The 23,597-nt window shown below is 37.7% G+C and overlaps 1 protein-coding gene across 2 annotated transcripts in view; it reads right to left on the reverse strand.

Annotated features, from left to right (window-relative positions):
* Window positions 1-2,944: 2,944 nt before the first annotated feature.
* Window positions 2,945-23,597, reverse strand: part of LTN1 (listerin E3 ubiquitin protein ligase 1) — a 59,148-nt gene continuing 38,495 nt past the window's right edge. The window contains exons 22-30 of one of the 2 annotated variants that reach the window (XM_086412686.1): window positions 22,912-23,125; window positions 22,178-22,415; window positions 21,540-21,614; window positions 15,388-15,574; window positions 10,905-11,076; window positions 9,589-9,809; window positions 7,893-8,087; window positions 6,365-6,532; window positions 2,945-5,464 (exon numbers count right to left, since the gene is read on the reverse strand). In XM_086412686.1, the coding sequence (XP_086268812.1) occupies window positions 5,402-5,464; window positions 6,365-6,532; window positions 7,893-8,087; window positions 9,589-9,809; window positions 10,905-11,076; window positions 15,388-15,574; window positions 21,540-21,614; window positions 22,178-22,415; window positions 22,912-23,125 (1,533 nt within the window). In that variant the 3' untranslated portion in view covers window positions 2,945-5,401. Of the gene's footprint in view, window positions 5,465-6,364; window positions 6,533-7,892; window positions 8,088-9,588; window positions 9,810-10,904; window positions 11,077-12,606; window positions 13,789-15,387; window positions 15,575-21,539; window positions 21,615-22,177; window positions 22,416-22,911; window positions 23,126-23,597 lie in introns of those variants that run through there. The other variant, XM_086412695.1, reaches the window with a different exon arrangement.

Raw genomic sequence — 23,597 nt, forward strand, 5'->3', positions numbered from 1 at the left:
TCAAGAGCATGACAAAAACAAAAAATCTGTTGTCTCCTACAGCCCATCCTTTGAGCCACTAGCTTATTTTCTCTTGCACCAAGAAACTGCAGCCTAGATTAATTAGTTGAAGTATCTTCAGAACTTGTACTCAGGTCACCTTTAAATTTGACTGTATCAACCACAGCTTAACATCATAATGCTGAAAGACTGAACGCTTACCCTCTAAGATCAGGAACAAAACAAGTATTATCTGTTCTCCCCACTGCTATTCAATACTGGAGTTTCTAGTCAGATGTCTAATAAAAGGCATCCAGACTGGAGAAGAAAGAAAACCATCACTATTGCCAATGTTAAGACCTTATATATAGAAAATTCTAAGTTATAAACACACACACACACACACACACTATTACAACTAGTAAACAAGTTCAGCAAGGTTGCAGGGTACAAGATCAATGTGCAAAAGTAAATCTGATGATACTATATAATGTATATCTTCACTTTCTCCTTCTCATTTTACTATCAACTATACACTAGAAATGTATGCCTTCTCATACTGAGAAATTCTCTTAACTTTAGCTGATAAAATAAATTCCCATGGTTATACGTACACAGTTAAAGAAACCCACACTCAGAATAGACGTGTTGAACACTCCACTCCTAAGTTCTTATAGATAACCAATTGTTAATGGGTCTTAAAGAATGAAAAGGAGCAATACTCTCTGGCTATACAATAACTACACTAGAGTGTTTTAGTATCCAATACTTAACTAGGGAGATAGACTCCAGTGGTCAAACTTACGGTCTTCTATAGGGTACATAATATTCCTAAATACAAAAGAGTAAATTGTATGTTGCAGCCAGTATTTTTGAGATAACACATCAATTTGGAATGCCATGGAAACTGAGGTTTCTTAATCTCCTCAGGTACCTCCATAAAATCTGGACAACAAATATACAAATTATTCATGCTTTTGTGCTACCCAAAGAAGTTGCTCTCTTTAAAAAGAAAATCAGTTAAAAAAAAAAAAAAGACACTGATGTATAGAACAGTCTTATGGACTCTGTGGGAGAGGGAGAGGGTGGGAAGATTTGGGAGAATGGCATTGAAACATGTAAAATATCATGTAGGAAACGAGTTGCCAGTCCAGGTTCGATGCACGATGCTGGATGCTTGGGGCTGGTGCACTGGGACGGCCCAGAGGGATGGTATGGGGAGGGAGGAGGGAGGAGGGTTCGGGATGGGGAACACATGTATACCTGTGGCGGATTCATTTTGATATTTGGCAAAACTAATACAATTATGTAAAGTTTAAAAATAAAATAAAATTAGAAAAAAAAAAAAAAAGACATTGTCAAAGCTACTGGAACTAGCTGACCCTCATGCTAAACATTCTCCTTGGCCCAAAAGTCCTTTTGCAGAAATTTGTGTAAAACAGGTATCAACCCACTCCAGTATTCTTGTCTGGGAAATCCCATGGACAGAAGAGCCTGGAGGGCTACGGTCCATGGCATTGCAAAGAGTCAGACACAAACAAGTGACTAAAACTTTCTTCTTATAAAACAGAAACAAAAATTCATGGCGAGGTTCAAGGATTTCATTCATAAACATACAAAAATTTTGCCTAATTTTAAAAACCATACAGAGAATAACTGGACTGTAAAACCTTAAGTATAAAATTTGGCAAAGCCAAAAGAGCCTCCTGGTCCCACCAGTTAAAGCCTAGGGTGGACACCTACCAGATTCTTCCATAAGATGACTCACTATAGTAAGGGCAAATTGGCCATGAGAGAACACAGCAGGGGAAAAGGGAGTTAAGAGAGTTCTTGGACAGTAGAGGACATGTCTATCTAAGAAAAGTCTTAAAGAAGAATAAGACTAGACTACTCGCCTACTCTGCAAGATTAACTGTAAAGCTATTTTTTAAAGAAAAAATATATATACATAGAATTAATACAGATAAATAGACCAATGGAATAGAACAGAGACTGGAAACCAATACACATACAAGATTTGGTACTGTAAATGAGGAGGCACTGTGAAGTCAAAGGGTAATGGATAGACTATTTAATAAATAATATTATGAAAACTGGCTACCAATATGGGATAGGATTTCTAGCTAACAGTCACAAAATTGCGTTTCAGGTAAATTAGGTATATGTTGAAATTCGTAACTTTTAGAACAAAATATGTAATATATACATATATATTTTTAAACCTCAGGGAAGGAACCAGTTTTTAAAACTAACACAGAAAAGCCTCAGTCATAAAGGAAAAGAATGATCAATCTGACTAAATTTAACTGAAAAATTCTGTATAATTACAGACAGCCAAAGACCATGTTAATGTCAAGTCCCCTGCCAGAAGAATCCCTGTAAGAGATAAAACATTAGGATCCATAACGTGCAATCTGCAAGGAAAACAGGCATACAGATGATATATTCACAAAATAAGGACCAATAAACATATGGAATAAAGCTAAGGTTCATGGTAGCCAGGGAAATACAAATGAAAACAAAGAGCTACTATCTCACAGCTCTGACTAGAAAACTTTAAAAGTGATAAGACTAAGTGTTTTGGTGATGACCTGGGAAAACCAGAATCCTCTTGTACCGCCTTTGAGAGCACAAACTTACAGGCCACTTTGGAGAGCAATCTGTCAACATGTAAGAGTCAGACACAACTTAGCGACTAAACAACAACAAAGTCACAGAGCACATATCTAAAATCAGAGTATCTATTACCTGAAATTCCATTTGGGGGCGTGTGTTCAGAATACCTAGCACGTTTCATCTGCATAAGAAAATATTATCAAGAGTGTACACTGGCAGCGCTGTTCAAAATGGCAAAGAGTAACACTGAAATGACCATTAGTGAGCGAAATGATAAGCAAACTGACATAGTGATACAAAATAGCAGTAATGTTGAACGAAAAGGGAAACTACAAAAGAACACATCACAAAATTTTGAAAAACTGCTGTATTATGTATGGACAGAAACATGTGGTAAAATATAAAATCTTAAGCAGGAAGGAGTCATACCAACTTCAGGAGGGTGGGTGAGCTCCAATGAGGGAAGGAGGAGATGGTCTCAGGGAAGAGTACAAAAGAGTAACATTTTATTTCTTTAAAAATCAGAAGCAAATATGGCAAAATAGTTTATGAAGAGTACAAGGGCATTTATATTATTATTAGTTATGTATATTTGAAATATTTTGCAATTAAAAAGAATTTTAATGGGCACATATGGTATTAACAATCAAATAATTATTCACACCACACAAACTCAAGTAATGACATTGCTTTAAGCCACAGAAACTTATATACATACATTACAGCATGTGATAAATAAGAGTTAAAAATAAATTCTAAAATTTGCAATTTACATCAGGGCTTTAAATTAACAATTTTACTAATGGGCTCTGAATCTCATGCAATTTTAAAATGTCCTTAATGCTAGAATTTTAAGGGATGCTCTCGAGTTGTCAAAGCTATATAAACAAACTTTAATTATAATGTGATATTCTGAATTTCAGTTTTATTTTGGAAAGCTTCTTCTTTAGTGTATAAACAATAACAAGCTTTACATTTGTATTTACAAGTCTAAAAGAAATGTGCCAAGTGTCCTAAGTATGACGAGTAGGCATCTCACTTAATTATACTCTTTCACCGGAGAACCTGATACCCTGAAGAATAATGTGGAAAAACAATGCTCCATTATTCCCTTTTCTTTTCTACTTGGGGTATGGGTCAGAAGCAAGACGTACCAATACTGGAAAAGTTATAAACAAAGCCTTACTATAAAACAATTTTAAAGGAAAAGTGTGTAATTTTCACAGAGGAGTAACACAATCTTTTGGGTTTACTATGTCAGAGACAGACATAGGAAAAAGAGAGAATATTTTAAGAAAGGGGTTAAGAAGAGGTAGTAGAATTTTGCTATCTGTATTCCTTGAGCCTAAGGCTATAAGGTAATAAATACTACAGAGAAAATTTCAGGAGACAGATAAAACTGGGCAGGACACTGCATCTACAATACAACTCAAGATCTTTAACTCACACGGAATACTTCAGTCTCCACTACAATGCTCTGACCACATTCATACTATTTCAATAATAACCATTTTACCCAGCTGATAGTATACAGTACTTTTATTTAACACGAGTTGCTTTTTGCCAATTAAACATTTGCAACAGAGATGATTAGCTGAGTCTTCACGTAACCATGCTATGAGATAGGCTAATTATTTCCCGTGTGATGGAAGACTGCAATAAAATTATTCCAAGTTCCAAACTTTCACACTTTTATATTTTGGGCACAGTTTTTAAGGGCAGTAATGCTGTAGCAAAACTCAGGTCTTCACCTACCTCATTTCAGCCTGTTATACTGAATTATACTTAGTATTAAAATGTCTAACTCACACTTATGAAGGCTAGAAAAAATTAGCTCCCCTCAACTCTCTCTAATTTAGTGTAATTCTGACCAGTAAGAATAGCAAAATTTGCTTACAAAATTTAAAGCCTCCTACAATGTTTTTATATTTTTTGCTTTTTCCACCACTCTTAAGTTTCAGAAATAACTATTTCTTTGTTCTTGACAGAAGAATAGAAACCACTCTACTTCATGAATAAAATAAGGTGACTTCTGTTTCTCTCAAATTCTCACCCTCTGGAGACTCACTGCAACTGAGTAATAAATTCACCGACACGTCTGCAATCCAAATTTCACTAGCACGAGGAAATTCTTTTACAGTAAAAAGGTCAGTGTTCTGAATTTAATTTTCTGAATTTCAAAACCCTTACTAAATGGAGGCACCTTAAAGTTCAGTTTATACTCTTTTACATAGGCTTTCAGAGCATGCTTTAAATAGCTTAAGATAAGCTATATTAATAGCTTAATGTCATTTTATCATTAAAATAATCTGCAAATACCAGAATACTAATTAATTTTGTTGTTGTAACTAATAAATAAGTCTCAAAATATCTGTGGATGTAAATCAACCCTCTCAATTCATTACCTCACTCGGACTGTTCTAAACATAGATAAACTAACTGAATGAGTTTATCAGTATAATACACTTGTGCAATGCTTTCACCAATTCCCACTCTGTACTTTAGGGTTTTTCCACATTTATTTTTAAATGTACAAAGCGATTAAACTATTTATATAAATATTTTTCTCTCCAATATGTAATATTTTCATGTAAAAGAAAAGGTTTCCAAACATTTACAAAGCAATCTAAAGATAAGTAAACCTGATTTTAGGATCATTACATGAACCAAAATAATTTTCCAGAGAAGGCCCTATTTGAAGGTAATGCTCAGCGGCCTCCTCACATCAGCGCTCCAAGATGAATCAAATCCACTGCCTTTGCTCGAATTTCTTCAGGGATCAATTCCATTGAGGGGAAAAAAAATCTCAGAAAAAGGTCTCGCGACAGAGTGGACAAGTGGATTTGTTGCTGGATGTAAACCATTTGTACTGAAAAAGAAAAATCTAAGTGTTAAAAACTTTTTACACTGCCATTTTACATATACGTCTAAAGTAACAATTTTTTAATATAAAAATTTACTTTAGTAATTACACAAAATGGAAATTAAAGCAAATGTTTCTTATCAAACTGGCCAAGTTGAAAAGATAATATTATCTTTTTTTTAAAATAAAACAAGATGAATACAGCAATCCTTTATTGAACAATGATGTTCAGCTTTGCATATTCCATTTAAATAGTGGTAGGTTTTACATAAATCTTCTTTTAATCCTTTCAACAGCCTTTAGAAAAGTATTATTATCTCCATTTTACAGATGAGAAAACTGGAACTCAGGTCAGCAAGCTGGTGCTTTGCAGACTAAAGTAACTTTAAAATGATTAAACTAAGAAAAGGGAGACTACTGAAATGTCTGTTCTTTACATTCATCTCCAAATCAACACGGTTCAGTGGTCCTTCCAAAGGCCAGTGGTTCTCTGCACTCAGGCTCACGCTCACAAAAACGGAGGTGTGTAAAGAAACCTGCTGTGATGGAACTGAGCATAGTGAGATTTGCTTTATGATGTCTGAAAAGAGCAAAAAGCTCTGATGCCAGACGGCTCTCAGTTCCAATTTGTTCAGTCTCCTTTACGGTATACATCTTACAGAGCCATCCATTTTTTAAGTGCCAAGAGCTATTTTAGAAACTTCCATTTATTAAAGTGCTTTGATGCCACCAGTCTCAGTAAATTACTAATTTTCTTTTACAGATTTTGAAAAATCATTTTTAATATGTCTCCCATTAACCACAATTAAAGAGTTGAACATCCACAGTTTTCTAAGGTTAGATATCATCCATATATAATATTAATATATGTAAGATATAAATAAGCTAGTTTCTCTTTAGACTTACCAAACAAGCTGAATGGAACTTTTTTTTGCATGTTCTACAGGCTTTTTTGGGAAGAGAATAGTTGAAACCGTGAATGACTGAGAAACAAATCATGCAATCTTCAACACCCTCAAAACGTTTGTCTACATTATTTTTCCACAATGCTAAGCCTTCCATAATACTTCCATTCTGTTAACAAGGAAAAAAAAAAACAATAAATACACACTTTAAATCACCAATATTATATTTATTCAATTTCACAAATTTTAAAATTGTATTATAATCTGGAGAGAAGAGAATCAATCTGCTTGGCTATATCACAATTCTAAGTTTTATGAATACTGGTTTTCAAAATGACCTCCCACGTTTTAGGAACCAGGTATGTTTCTTCCTTAAATATCGACTTGAAAGAAAGGCTTCTGACCCAATTTTCAATTTTTATAGTCTTAGCTTATTATTTGATGAAACTTTTTAAATAATTAAGTTGTTTGGATCAGTTCTCCTAACTTTTAACTAAAAATGAGGAAATTAACTATCTCACCTACTCAAATGCTGATTTGTTCCAGTTCTACAATACTAGTGAATAGACTTGTTTTAACATACTTTTCATCTACTATAGAATGCCTGACAAACAAAAACTAGAGAAGGTGCAAACAAAACTAGAGAAGACTTAACAATTTGTTTAAAATGCAAAAAGGTCTTTGAAAGTACTGAGATTTCTCTAACCACAGGAGAGGTGAAATGTTAAAAGTCAAAGTAGCTCAGAAGACATTCAGCTGTCCGAGACTTACAAAAAGATTCCCTCTCAACTTTAATACCAGGTATTGTTCTATAACATCTACAGGGTCAATGAAGAAGAGTTGATTCTTTTCAAACACCAGGGAAAAACGCTACAGAGCCTTAAAAATTAAAATAAGCTTGGCAGGGTCAAATAATTTAGACATATATCTGTTTCAGTTTCTGTTCAGTCACTCAGTCGTATCTGACTCTGTTAAACCGTGGACGGGAGCATGCCAGGCTTCCCTGTCCATCACCAACTCCTGGAGCTTGCTCAAACTCATGTCCATCGAGTCGGTGATGCCATCCAACCATCTCATCCTCTGTCGTCCCCTTCTCCTCCTGCCCTCAATCTTTCCCAGCATCAGGGTCTATTCAAATGAGTTGGTTCTTCGCATCAGGTGGCCAAAGTATGGGAGCGTCAGCTTCAGCATCAGTCCTTCCAATGAATATTCAGGACTGATTTCCTTTAGGATTGATTAATTTGATCTCCTTGCAGTCCAAGGGAGTCTCAATAGTCTTCTCCAGGACCACAGTTCAAAAGCATCAATTCTTCAGTTCTCAACCTTTCTTTTTGGTCCAACTCTCACATCCATAATGACTACTGGAAAAACCATAGCTTTGACTATATGGACCTTTGTCAGATTCAACAAAATATAGTATCCATTTCTACTTAAGCAGAAGAGAGAAAGTTTTACTGCCCTTTCACACAGTAAAGCAGTGACTTCTCTCTAGTTCAGAAAGCCTAACAAGCATGTATGTGGACACTTACTTGATGGGTGAGATAAGTGCTCAGCTGAAGCATCCAGTTTCGCCACTGCTGCACGGCCACTCCAACTCTTTTCCCACTTTCCACTGTTATTGAGCCCAATGGATAATTTGAAGGCAGCTGTATTATAAGTTCAATCACTATATCCTCAATACTGTAAGTGGCCATGACTTCTCGAGTAGTAGCTCGAGCTTTAACCTGCAACACATGAAAAGTAATTTTTTTTTGCCAATTTTCTTTTCTTCCCTTTTATTCAAAAACCATCTTGACAGGTTGACAGATAGCAGCCAGTCTATTCACTTATCTAATGTGAGATATTTAAGAAATAGATTCAAATAGCTGACATGTTTCATAGTGATGTTATGACAAAGATGTTTTAAAAAGAAATGCACTGAAAAAGTATGTTTTTATTATACTAGGCTTACCATATTGTAGTTTTTGAATAGAAGTGTATAGAATAGGTTATTATTAATTATCCCTTCTCTGCCAAAGTCAGTGTATCAAATATCACTTCTATTTAGATGTCTCCCAAGTCTTTCCCTACCACAGAATTCCCCTGAGCTTTAGAACCAACCATCAACTGCCAGAATATTTATACCTGATCCTGATTTTCTTCCTAGCACTGCAAACTCAACAGAGAATACAAATCACCATCCTTTAAAAATTTGTTCTTCTGACTTTCGTATTCTATGCTATAAAGTGTAGCATAATCTTAAATTTCTCTTTCAGATATTAATTAGCTGTAAGTTTGGTTAAATCACCACAGAATTTCTCACATCCGTCCCCTTTTAAGGACTAGTCTCACTGTTTCCCGCAGGCCCTCCTCATGTCTACACATTATGAGCCTCCCTAACTACTTACGTGAACCCATGCCCCGTGCCAGCAGCCCATGCTGTAAGACTTCAGTCAGAGCAATTTCACTGTTTAACTCTGACACCGTCACTGCCTCAGAAGAAAAAATTCAGTGGCTACACAGCACTAAAAATTTTAGAATGTTAGTTGATGCCTTTTCCAGTATGGACTCAATTCATCACAGAAGCCGTCTGTTCTCTATTTACCTTCATGAAAACTACTCTATATGAATACTGGGCTACTCATTATTTCTTAAGCAATCACAGAAATTATTAATACATTCTCATCTTCAAACTTTTTGCTTTTGCTGTGCTGTTTTCTCTACATTAAATGCTGTAACCCACAGCGGCATCCTGCCAACCTCAAAATAACCCCCCCTCCATCAAGTCTTACCTAGGCCCCCAAGCCGGATGACCTTTTCCCACCCTGACTGCAGAACACTCTTCCTCTTAATGTGCCACTTTCCAGTCTCCAATGCAAAATACATTACCAATATCACCCTCTTTCCTTTATCGGACTGTGTGTTATTACACGACAGGAATGAGACCCTTCTAAGCTGTCTATTTTGCAGGTGACTGGCACAAAGCACCTGGCATCTATAGGTATTCCAATATATATTTTGAATTAACTAGTGAATGTTCAAAAACTATTTAGCATAGGTAAATGAAATTATAACATCACTTCAATCGATGCATTAATTTGAGATCTGATGTCCAAGAATCAGAAAATAGACAATTTCTTTAATTTCTGAACCAAGAGCTACAATTGTGATCATACTCACTACAACGGATAGGCGTAACCAATACTGAGACAACTTTTCTAGAAAAAAATTCAAGATAATACTAACCGTCATGCCATTAAACAGCTGTGTACTTGTTTGCACAGAAGATATTTCTTGAGAAGAAAGAACACTGCTAACATACTTGCTGGTGAATCTATCTACGATATTGAACACACGCTTCTCACTACTGTTCCACCACAGCCTGACCATGGCTGGCAAGTCTTTTAATGTCATGTGATAGACTGAACAAGCCAAGTGTGGAATATGGTAGGGAAGAGCTGAGGTATCTGAGGAAAAAACAAATTCTTAGTTAGTAACACGTACCTCTTACACAGAACACACTGATATGAGTACTTTCCTCAGAAAATCATTTTCAGTTCCTTGACACTAGCACTAGAGCTCATAGAACAGACATACCAAGGAAACCAGAACTCTGTAGAATAGTAGCTTTTTCTCCCACATTCAAAATGAACAATTAGAATGGTAGAAAGAAGATCCTGAAGGATATGGAAAAATCTGCCCCCAAATAGCACTATTTTGCAGGGAAGATCACAAATAAAATGAAGCACACACACTTCAAAGAGGAGGAAAAATTAAAGATTCTTTTTCTTATGAAAGTGAAAGTGAAGTCGCTCAGTCATGTCCGACTCTTTGAGACCACATGCACTGCAGCCTACCAGGCTCTTCCATCCATGGGATTTTCCAGGCAAGAGTACTGGAGTGGGGTGCCATTCCCTTCTCCAGGGGATCTTCCCAACCCAGGGATCGAACCTGGGTCTCCTGCATTGCAGGCAGAGGCTTTACCGTCTGGACTACCAGGGAAGCCCCAAATCATGAAAAAAAAAAAAAAAAAAACTGGCGGCCTTTACTTTCCCCAGAGCTCACTGACGTGTTATGCAGAAGTTCTAGAGTCCTACTGTACTACCCACAAGACAAAGCTCCAACCTCAGATCTCCAAGGCATTTAAAACAATTCCTATTCTCAGGAAATCCTTTTTAACACTGAGGCGTAGCTAGATGTATGCACGTCTACCCCTTCAGCTAAAATGTGAGCTCCCAGAGTGAAAAAATAATACATTTTACTCATCTTCGTTTCCCCAACAAAAGACCATCCATGGGCCTACAAAACATTATTGTCTACAGAGTAAAAGATAACAGTAATCTAGAAACTAAGCTTCAAAAATGAATTAAATTCCTAAAAACTTCAACCATAAGATCTAATTATTTATTCTATGTTGAGAAATAGGGAAAATCTGGCACTTCAACAATGTCATAGAGGGGACCCACATTTGGGGTTACTCTCCACGTCCTCATGGTAAAGAGTCATACAAGCTGACTTGAGCCTCGTCCCCAGGAAGAAACACACACACACATCATACTGACCTCTAATACCCAAATGGAGCTCTTCTGTAAAGAAAGTTCGAGGGTCCTTATTGGAGAGCTCAACAGCTGTCTCTGCAAAGGCTGGATTTTCTGGCATAAGCCTGAACAGGTGATAAAGCAATTTATTCAAACTTTTTGTTCTTCGAAGGTACATTGAATACAGAGCTCGAAGCTGGTGGAAATGAGAGAATTTTTGTTAGTAAACCCAATTAAATAGGACATTCAGCAGACTTGGAACGAATTAAAGTATAAACAGATTGGGACTTCCCTGGGAGTGGTCCAGCGGCTGAGACTCCGTCCTCCCTATGCAGGGGGCCCAGGTGCGATCCCTGGTGGGGGAAACTAGATCCCACATGCTGCAACTAAGATCCAGCACAGCCAAATAAATAAACAAATATTTAAAAAAATATATATATATTACCTATATATATAGTACAATGTATATGTGTGTGTGTGTGTGTATACATATATAGTACAAGAACACAATGAATGGAGAAGGAAATGGCAACCCACTCCAGTGTTCTTGCCTGGAGAATCCCAGGGACAGGGGAGCCTGGTGGGCTGCCGTCTATGGGGTTGCACAGAGTCGGACACGACTGAAGTGACTTAGCAGCAGCAACACAATGAAAAAATGCATTTATCTGAACACTGAGAATGACATGGAAGAGTCCTACAAAATACATCACACAGTGTTACTTTCCAGTCGGGTCGTCTGATGACACTGCTCCCCCTTCTCATACACTAGCAGAAGTTCTCACTACCCCTTCGTTACTAGACATATGCCTCTAACATCTTTCCCAAACTGTCTCCTGTTGATAAGTTCACCGCCACTTGGGAGACTGAGCTGAGAAAAATCTATTTGCCACTGCCCACAGATGCTTCACTCATTCTCCTCCCAAATCTTCCACACCACAATCTCTAATCTTTCAAAATTCTGCTCAAAACTAATCCCATTGCTATGGCTGCCCTCACCCTATACCAAACATTCCAGCATCCCTTTATGACAGAACCATCTGGTAGCTCAAAATGTCCTGGAGTTGTTTTATAAATCAAGAAATTTCACATAATAATATGGCTTTTTTTTCTGCTTTCTTTCTTAAAAATAGGAAAAATCTGGCACCACTGGGTATACTACAGGTATCTACATGAGACATGTGCTTTAAAAACTCGTTCCTCAATAATGTAGTTTTCATTTGTTCACATTTACCTTGCGTTCTTTGGTATTTGTACCTGTTTTAAAATTACTTTTTCCACTATGCCATATTGTCCCCTCAGAGTACACAGACACCATTTTCTGGACACAATGAATGCTCAAATACAAAGATCAAGCCATAGGATTTGGCATTTGGGATTCTTAAAAAATCGACCACGAAGAAATCTGGAAGACACTACCTTTACCAAGTAACCAAACTTAACATCACCAAATAAAGAGGACACACGATATTTTGTGCTCCTAAGGTGACCGTGAAAACAGAGCACCACTGTGCAATAAATCCCCTTGCTGAAAAATAACTAGAATATAACTACGAGAAAACTATCAGACAAATCCCAACTGGAAGACAGTTTACAAAATAACTGACTTGGTGAATGACAAGCAAGAAAAGTAGAGGAATTATAAGCTAAGGAAATATGATAGACAAATACAAACATAATCCTTGACTGAATCTTCAATAGAAAAGGAAATAAAATTATAAAGGACATTACTGGGAAAACTGGGAAATTTTTATTTTTTTAGGGGGCAAATTTTAAATACAAATTAGATAATATTATTGCATCAAAATTAAAGTGTAATATCTGTATTACATTTATGATAAACATGTTCTTATCTTAGGAGTTTATGTGTATGTAAATGTGTGCTCGGTTATGTCTGACTCTTTGTGACCCCATGGACTGTAGCTGGCCAGGCTCCTCTGTCCATGAGATTTCCCAGGTAAGAATACTGGAATGGGCTGCCATTTCCTACTCCAGTAGATCTTCCTGACCCAGGGATCAAACCCGAGTCTCTTGTGCCTCCTGTGTTGGCAGGCAGATTCTTTACCACTGTACCATCTGGGAAAGCCATTTCTAGGATATACATGTTTAAATACTTTTGGCAAAGCATCATGATGTCTGCTGTCTACCATCTCTGTAAATCTGAATATTTTTCAAAATAAAAAGTTGGAAGGAAAGTAGAATTTTTTAAAAAATTTATTGCATATATCAATGGACTTTTAAAAAACACATGTCTACTAGCCAGCAGTCCCACTCATAGGTATACAACACAAGAAAAATGAAAATAAACGTACACACAAAAACTAAGGCATAAGCCTTCACAGCAGCTTTTTTCACAATAGGCAAAAAGTATAAGCACCTAAACGCCCATTGGATGACCTGATAAGCAAAATGTGTTACAGTCATACAATGAACTATTTTTCGGACATAAAAAACAATGCCATACTAACACACGCTACATTATGAACAAACCTTGAAACCATTGTGCTATAAGAAATAAGCCAGACACAAAAGGCCATATATGTGAAAAGTCCACAGTAGGCAAATCATAGAGACCGAAAATAGACTAGTGGTTGCCAGTGGCCAGGGGGTTTGAAAGGAAAAGGGACAGCAGGTGGGTAAGGGTGTTTTTTTTTTTTGCGGGGTGGGGGGGGTTTGGGAGGAGGGCTGGGTGTTGATGTGTGTAGATACTGAAAATGTTCTAAAATTAGATGGCAGTGATGGTGTACAATTCTGTAAATACACTAGAAACACCAAACTGTACTCTTTATCTTTTTTTTTTGGCCACACTGGGATCTGAAGTTCCCTGACCAGGGATCAAACCTGCACCTCCTGCAGCAGAGGCACAGAGCCTTAACCGCTGGACCACCAGAGGAGTCCCCAAAGCTGCATCCTGTAATTAAGCAAATTTGATGATACGTGAAATACATCTCAGCAAAACTATAAGACACACACACACACACACACACACACACACTTATTTTCAATTCAATTTAATTCACTAATTCTTTTGAGACGAATGTTAAAAACAACCCAGATTAAGGACCAAAAATTTATTTAAAAAACGGTCTGCTTTAGGATTCTTCTAATTACTGTTATTTACTGAGTTATGGTGGTTTACTTGTTGACAGTTCAGTTCAACTTCTAGGCTCAATAAATGCTGATCTAATTGTGCCCCTCTCTGACCCTGGCTTAATGAAAAAGATGATGTACTCATAATTTCTGCATATAAGAATTATATAATTATTCCTAATATCTGAGTATAACAAGAACAAAATTCTTAGATATAAGGCCTCAATATGCTGCAATTTTTTAGAGATCAACAATATTCTAAGAAACAAATGCAGAAGCCTAACAAGTAGTTCTTGAAATATATAATCAGTGAATTAAGACAAGCTCAAAACACAAACCTAAGTGGTAAGACTGAAAATAAATAAAACAATCTGAACATCTCAGTGTTGCCTCTGTGATTTCATTTTCTCCTTAGATAAACAAATGCAAAAATGTATATGTTGATATATTTGTACCAAGAAATAGATTATTGAGCTTCCCTGGTGGCTCCAGGGCAAAGAACCCGCCTGCCATCGCAGGATACATGGGTTTGATCCCAGTCCGGGAAGATCTCCTGGAGAAGGAAAGCAAAACCCACTCCAGTATTCTTGCCTGGAGAATCCCATGGGGTCCATGGGGTCGCAAAGAGTCAGGACTAAGTGACTAAACAACTACAAGGGTTATTAGCAACAACATAAGTTATAACTTAAGGATTCTGAAAAATCACATTGAAAATGAATGCCATGATATTTAGTCACACTTTAAATATGTAGCGATTTAAGTCTTGTTGTATTAACCTGACAAAGAAGTGACCTACTTTATTAAACTGATTCAATGTTTGGAACTTTTTTTAAAAGCAGGCATCTGTCTAAAAGAATTTTTTAAACTGGAGCGGAGCTTTCCAGTTTCCTTGTTAAACGTGAGACAACAGAGACATCTAGTGGCTGCTAAAATAATTTGGGCAAAATAATTACTATAGGATATTTTCATTATTTAGTAATAACAGCTTGAATTACATATGGTAATATTTCATAGATCTTTCTCTAAAAACTGATTTTCAAATAAAGTGAATTTCCATTGATATTCCCACAAGAGTCAGAAGTTGACCAAAGGGAAAAAGAAAATAGCAAGATCCAGTTCTTTAGAAACTGTTACTATGATAACACAAAAGTAAATTATAGAAACCTGGTTTCCTGCAATAAACAGACTTGGTGGATACATTCAGTTAGAAAAAAACTGATCCAAGCATAAAACTGTGGGAGGGTGACAAAGTAAAGACAGAAATAAATTTAGCAGAATGTCTGTAATGAGCCAGATAAGAGCAGACTAAAATGTGAGGCATGTCCTCATTTTTCTCCAAAAGGAGGGGAAGGAAAGGTTTAAGATAGTAAGACAGAAATACTTTTTTGACAGAACTTTTTTTTTGTCTCATTTTATTTACCTGAGATGAAGCAGCTTTGAAGAAAGTAAGTATTAATTTCCAAGTGAGGAGGTACCCCAGAACATAACAGAAGTCTTCACTCAGTGGCTTGATAGTAACTATCTGTCCAACAGGAATACATCCCAAAACATTTTCTAGTAAGTCCTCTTGAGTGCTAAGAAGAGACATCAGTGCAGCCGGTGGCGACCTAAGAATCAATGATTAAACAGCACAGTTTTCTTCATAATTTGTCTCTTAACAAACTGACAGCGTGTATAAATTTGAAGCATTTTAGAAAAATCTTCCTCTTCCTCTATTTTCCAAAAACCATTTTAAAAGTTCCCCTTTATAGGTTCAATTTTGACCCTTAATTTTATATAAAGGCAATTATAGAATCTGAAAGGCATAAAATGATATAGAAATATATACATGTTTTCATATTTATAAATATGTAAGATATGCTATAAAATTTACTCTAGAAATTAGTACTTAAAGGAAAAACTTTTCAGTTCAGTGCAGTCGCTCAGTCATGTTCAACTCTTTGCAACCCCATGGACCATGGCACACCAGGCCTCCCTGTCCATCACCAACTCCTGGAGTTTACCCAAACTCATGTCCATTAAGTCAGTGCCATCCAACCATCTCATCGTCTGTCATCCCCTTCTCCTCACGCCTTCAATCTTGCCCAGCATCATGGTCTTTTCAAATGAGTCAGCTCTTCACATCAGGTGGCCAAAGTGTAGGAGTTGCAGCTTCAACATCAGTCCTTCCAATGAATACTCAGGACTGATCTCCTTTAGGATGGACTGGTTGGATCTCCTTGCAGTCCAAGGGAATCTTGAGAGTCTTCTCCAGTATCACAGTTCAAAGGCATCAATTCTTCTGCGCTCAACTTTCTTTATAGTCCAACTCTCACATCCACACATGACAAATGGAAAAATCATAGCCTTGACTAGACAGACCTCTGCTTTTTAATATGCTGTCTAGGTTGGTCATAACTTTCCTTCCAAGGAGTAAGCGTCTTTTAATTTCATGGCTGCAGTCACCATCTGCAGTGATTTTAGAGCCCCCCAAAATAAAGTCAGCCACTGTTTCCACTGTTTCCCCATCTATTTCCCATGAAGTGATGGGACCGGATGCCATGATCTTCGTTTTCTGAATGTTGAGCTTTAAGCCAACTTTTTCACTCTCCTCCTTCATCAAGAGGCTCTTCAGTTCTTCTCTTTCTGCCATAAGGGTGGTGTCATCTGCGTATCTGAGGTTACTGATATTTCTCCCGGCAATCTTGATTCCAGGTTGTGCTTCATCCAGCCCAGCATTTCTCATGATGTACTGTGCATATAAGTTAAATAAGCAGGATGACAATATACAGCTTTGATGTACTCCTTTTCCTATTTGGAACCAGTCTGTTGTTCCATGTCCAGTTCTAACTGTTGCTTCCTGACCTGCATACAGATTTCTCAAGAGGCAGGTCAGGTGGTCTGGTATTCCCATCTCTTTCAGAATTTTCCACAGTTTATTGTGATCCACACAGTCAAAGGCTTTGGCATAGTCAATAAAGCAGAAATAGATGTTTTTCTGGAACTCTCTTGCCTTTTCAATGATCCAGCAGAAAATGTATATTTCTACCTTTCATTTTATAGATGAAAAAAAATCATACACCCAGAGAGGCTAACTGATTAGTCTGAAGTCCCTGCCTAGCCAGGGGAACAATTAGGGCTAACAAATCCTATCAGGTCCTTTATCAACCAACAAAGGGTTAGAAGATCATAAGACTGTAGTGTCTTTCAATACAGTTAAAGGAATGTTAAAGGAAATTTAACATTCATATTAACTCATGGCAATGTAAGGTAATTTTCTTCTTTATGGAAGCAGTGTACTTATTAACACTTTTAGACAAGCTTGTAAGAGTCTCAGGAAGTGAAATACTCGTGTGTGTTGTTGCTGTTCAGTTGCCAAGTCATGTCTGACTCCTGGACCCCATGAACTGCAGCACACCAGGCTTCCCTGTCCCTCATCATCTCCTGGAGTTTGCCCAAGTTCACATCCACTGAATCAGTGATGCTGTCCAACCATCTCATCCTCTGTCACCCTCTTCTCTTGCCTTCAATCTCACCCAGCATCAGGGTCTTTTCCAAAGACTTGTGTGTATCTCCAGTCAAATTCTCTCTGACATTCTGACTTCAGTCTCTTCTTTTACCTCTGTGATCTTTCTTTCCTTGTGGTTTCCTACTACCAGCCCATAAGTAAAAGTTCTCTCCAACTTCTGCCCTTAAGTTTTTACCTTCAGCACCACCATCTCATGTACCAACCCTTCTCCATTCCATACCAACCATCAGCAGATTTTACAAAGAACAACTCTCCACTTTACACACTGACCTCCATGCACTTTGGAACTTCTAGAATGGCCTCCAGCTCTGCTTGCTACTTCTATGTCTGAAGCTACTTATGCTTCAGACTTCTGCCAGAATCAGCTGATGGTATCCCACCTTCTACCAAACAATGCCCCGATCTCTAGAAAATGTCATTTTGAAGGCCCTTCATTACCCTCCAGCTTTATCTTTCACTCTACCCTCCCTGCCTACTCTGCACATGCTCATTTATTTGGCTGCATTGGGTCATAGTTGCGGCACATGGAAACGTCACTGCCTCTGGTGGATCGTTCATTGTGGCACAGGGACTCTCTAGTTGTGGCACGTGGGCTCAGCTGTTTCAGCATGTAGGTTTAGTTGCTCCCTGGAATGTGGGATCTTAGTTCCCAAACCAGGGATCAAACTCACATCTCCTGCATTGCAAGGCAAATTCTTAACCACTGGATCACCAGGGGACTCCCTCATTTATTCTTTTACTCAACAAATGAGGATTATTTATAACTATTTAAGGCCAAACAACTGGGTGCTGGGGAACAAAAAGTCAGAAATAAAAGACTGAAAGCCTCACAGAGCTTATATTCCACTGGAAGAAGACCTAGAAAATTAAAAAATATGTCACATGGCAACAACTCGATATTCCCCAAGCACATCATGAGCAGTCATGCCTCAATGCCTGTGCACATGGTGTTCCTGTAACTTTCCCCTGCCTGCTGAAATGCTCCCTAATCTGAAAAGTCTGCCCTTTCATCAATGTCTTCCCTTCTTGGCACAGTAGTTGTCTCACTAACATCATCCTTTTTCTTAGCACTTGTCACACACTGTCTTCTATTATAGGGTGGTTGTTTAGTCACTTAATCGTGTCCAACTCTTTTGTGACCCTATGGACCATAGCCCACCAGGCGCCTCTGTCCATGAAATTTCCCAGACAAGAATACCGGAGCAAGCTGCCATTTCCTTCTCCAAGGGATCTTCCCAACGTGGAGATCAAACCTACATCTCCTACATTGGCAGGTGGATTCTCTACTGCTGAGCCACCAGAGAAGCCCACTCAGTTTTAGGGCAATACATCTAAATTAGATTATAAGTTCCTTAAGAAAACAGCTTACTTAACACTATATTCTCCCCTCACCATTTAATTAACACTTGCACAAAGGGGTGCTCAATACATTTTTGAAGGGGTATACTCTTTCCCCAGTTACTATGTGGCCAAAGAAAGTTTTACTAAACAGTAGCAAACTGAAAATGACTTAGAAACAATTAGAAGAGAGAGTAACTTTCTCTTCAAGTGAGCTCTAAAATTCATTTATATCTTACAGATAAACGTACAAGATTTGTGGAATGAGTGTATTCACTAAATTTAGAGCTTTTGCATTGCCTCAGTCTTCTAAAGTCATCATGATGGATTATGACAATTTAATGAAGCAGTCCGAACTTATGATGGTTTGACTTTTAATTTTTCAACACTACAACAGTGTCAAAGCAATGAGTGTTCAGTAGAAACTATACTACACATTGTGACCTTTCCCCAGACTGGCTATAATGCGGAACGGTCCTCTCTCACAACGCTGGGCAGTGCTGGTGAACTGCAGCTCCCAGGCGGCCACGCAATCACAAAGGGTTAACAACCAAGCCACTCACAACCATTCTTATCCAGACAACCATTCTGCTTTTCACATTTGGTACAGTACTCAATAAATTACAGGAGATAGCTAACACTTTATCAATACAAATAGCTGTAAAAAGAAGAGAAGCAAAAAGCAAAGGAGAAAAGGAAAGATATAAGCATCTGAATGCAGAGTTCCAAAGAATAGCAAGAAGAGATAAGAAAGCCTTCCTCAGCGATCAATGCAAAGAAATAGAGGAAAACAACAGAATGGGAAAGACTAGGGATCTCTTCAAGAAAATTAGAGATACCAAGGGAATATTTCATGCAAAGATGGGCTTGATAAAGGACAGAAATGGTATGGACCTAACAGAAGTAGAATATATTAAGAAGAGATGGCAAGAATACACAGAACTATACAAAAAAGATCTTCACAACCCAGATAATCATGATGGTGTGATCACTGACTCACCTAGAGCCAGACATCCTGGAATCTGAAGTCAAGTGGGCCTTAGAAAGCATTACCACAAACAAAGCTAGTGGAGGTGATGGGATTCCAGTTGAGCTGAAAGATGATGCTGTGAAAGTGTTGCACTCAATATGCCAGCAAATTTGGAAAACTCAGCAGTGGCCACAGGACTGGAAAAGGTCAGTTTTCATTCCAATCCCAAAGAAAGGCAATGCCAAAGAATGCTCAAACTACCGCACAATTGCACTCATCTCACATGCTAGTAAAGTAATGCTCAAAGTTCTCCAAGCCAGTCTTCAGCAATATGTGAACCGTGAACTTCCTGATGTTCAAGCTGGTTTTAGAAAAGGCAGAGGAACCAGAGATCAAATTGCCAACATCCACTAGATCATCAAAAAAGCAAGAGAGTTCCAGAAAAACATCTATTTCTGCTTTAGTGACTATGCCAAACCCTTTGACTGTGTGGATCATAATAAACTGTGGAAAATTCTGAAAGAGATGAGAATACCAGATCACCTGACCTGCCTCTTGAGAAACCTATATGCAGGTCAGGAAGCAGCAGTTAGAACAGGACATGGAACAACAGACTGGTTCCAAATAGGAAAGGGAGTACATCAAGGCTGTATATTATCACCCTGCTTATTTAACTTATATGCAGAGTACATCATGAGAAATGCTGTGCTGGAAGAAGCACAAGCTGGAATCAAGATTGCCGGGAGAAATATCAATAACCTCAGATATGCAGATGACACCACCCTTATGGCAGAAAGTGAAGAGGAACTCAAAAGCCTCTTGATGAAAGTGAAAGTAGAGAGTGAAAAAGTTGGCTTAAAGCTCAACATTCAGAAAACGAAGATCATGGCATCTGGTCCCATCACTTCATGGGAAATAGATGGGGAAACAGTGGAAACAGTGTCAGACTTTATTTTTCTGGGCTCCAAAATCACTGCAGATGGTGACTGCAGCCATGAAATTAAAAGATGCTTACTCCTTGGAAGGAAAGTTATGACCAACCTAGATAGCATATTCAAAAGCAGAGACATTACTTTGCAACAAAGGTCCGTCTAGTCAAGGCTATGGATTTTCCTGTGGTCATGTATGGATGTGAGAGTTGGACTGTGAGGAAAGCTGAGCACTGAAGAATTGATGCTTTTGAACTGTGGTGTTGGAGAAGACTCTTGAGAGTCCCTTGGACTGCAAGGAGATCCAACCAGTCCATTCTGAAGATCAGCCCTGGGATTTCTTTGGAAGGAATGATGCTAAAGCTGAAACTCCAGAACTTTGGCCACCTCATGCGAAGAGTTGACTCAGTGGAAAAGACTCTGATGCTGGGAGGGATTGGGGGCAAGAGGAGAAGAGGACGACAGAGGATGAGATGGCTGGATGGCATCACTGACTCGATGGACGTGAGTCTGAGTGAACTCCGGGAGTTGGTGATGGACAGGGAGGCCTGGCACGCTGCGATTCTTGGGGTCCCAAAGAGTCGGACATGACTGAGTGACTGAACTGAAGTGAACTGAACACTTTATCATAAAACAGACTTTGAGTTGGATGACTTTGCCCAACTGTAGGCTGATGGAAATGTTCTGAACATGCTTCAGTAGGCTAGGATAAACTGATATTCAGCAGGTTACGTGTATCAAATGTATCTTTGACTCAACATGTATTCAACTTACAAATAGGATGTAACCCTGTAAATTGAGGAAGACTTGTATTAAAAATAACTTACAAGGCTGGTTCTTCTTCTTCATCTCCATATGACTTTAGATTATCTTGATCATATTGTGGGAATTCAGGCATCAATCTGAAAGTCAGAATATTAAGTTACATGAAATGGTTCACTGTTAAGTCATGCTTAGCAATAGAAAGTCCAATACTGATTTTGTAATGAGTATATCCTTTTACTGAGCTTATTCTGAAATAATCCACTATGGCCAGGACTATATAAATATAAACTGTGCATGGAGAACCATGACCATTCCTGTTACTGAAACATTTAGTCAAGCTTACTCTGTTGCTGTTTTTACTTTGACTTTTTTTTTTTTTTAATTTTTGGTAACTTCTTTCTTTTTGACTTTTTTTTAATGACCAAAAATTAAAACTACATATGTGAAAGTCAAAGTCACTCAGTCTTGTCCAATTCTTTGTGACCATATGGACTATACAGTCCATGGAATTCCCCAGGCTAGAATACTGGAGTGCACAGTCTTTCCCTTCTCCAGGAGATCTTCCCAACCCAGGGATTGAACCCAAGTCTCCATCATCGCAGGCAGATTCTTTACCAACTTAGCTATCAGGGAAGGCCAAAACTATATTTCATTTTTTAAAAAATCACCACAATACTGATTCAACTGAAAGAATTCTTACTTGTATAGCATATGATAGACAGCAATTTGCACAGGCCGAGCTCTATAAAGGAGTAATGGGGCTAATGTATTTAACAAAGTCTGGAGGTATTCTGGCAAGTTTGTTTTCTGACCAGCAATCAATCTTGCAGGGAGTTTCTGACTCAATAGCTGATCCTTTGGGATATAAGTTAATGTTTCACACATGGGCTTCAGCATTGCATTCTGAAATGATGTTTCAGATGTATCTCTGTTTTCTCCTGATGACAAAAAGGAAAAAAAGAGTCATACCCCAAACAAAGTGAGTAATACAACTTGACCGATTCACAGACAACCAAATGTTATTTAAGAAAATGAAATAAAAACTTGACAAACATTAAAGCAGTCCAAACTAGAAGCATGAACTGAATATATATTTCAGATAATCTCAACTATTTAATGACTTCTATTATCTTATCCTTTTAAAAAAAAGAAGTTTGAGTTAAAATAATTTATTCATATTCTCTGAATTAGTATGATTCCAATTTTCAGTGGTCTTTAGGTATCTTGTGATGTTTCAATTCTTGTCTGTAAAGCAGAAGAATATACGATGATTCTGAGATGCTAAACTTTCTCTCTGGCTCTTTCACTATTTTGTGTTGTGTGACCTAAACATCCAAAGTTGATTTTGGGGTGTTTTGTGTTTTGTTTTGTTTTTTAATTTTTCAAAACAAGTTACTTTCAATGACTCTCACTACTACTCCCTTTTTCACTTGCCTGTAGCAGTCACCAAAAGAGGTAAAAGCAAACTGTGGATGCCAGGAGAAAAAAATTCTTTCCATTCACTGATCAGATTTACAGGAAGGCTGCCAGTGGTGACCAGAGTTGTAGAATCAAAAAACGCGCTGAGTTCACAGGCCAAATCACAGCTGACATAGGCAAACAGTTGTACAAGTGGAACAGAATACAGTGCCTGATTCTCATTTGTTGTCTGAGGAAACAAAAATTAAATAGGTAAGCAGACCTCCTGTAGAATACTACAAGTCAAGGCAATAAAGAGAAGTCCCTTTCATTTCTCTAAATTTGAAAATAAGAAACAGTTTGAATGTATAGTCTCAGGAGACATTTATATACCAAAATAACTTATTTTTAGAATTAACTGTTAGGAATTAGAATTAACCCACTTATTGTGAACTGTTCTTTTTTATTTCTGCAACCATGAAGGAAAATAATATCAATTACCATTTACCAAGTTAAATACATTAAAAGCACATTTATAATCTTCTCAGGAGCCCTATTAATTGGGCATTATTAAGTTATTTTAAAATGAGGGAACTGAGGCTCAATTAGGTAAGCTTTAATACCCTAAGCCACACAGTAAACAGCAGGCAGAGTAGAGCTTCAGACCAATTCAACACTGACTGACTTGCTGCATGACTTGCTACCTAATACCCAGAGGTATT

The sequence above is a fragment of the Bos grunniens genome, chromosome 1 (genome assembly GCF_055505025.1).
Source record: "Bos grunniens cultivar Pamir isolate PY7600 chromosome 1, Bosgru_T2T1.0, whole genome shotgun sequence".
NCBI lineage: Eukaryota > Metazoa > Chordata > Mammalia > Artiodactyla > Bovidae > Bos > Bos grunniens.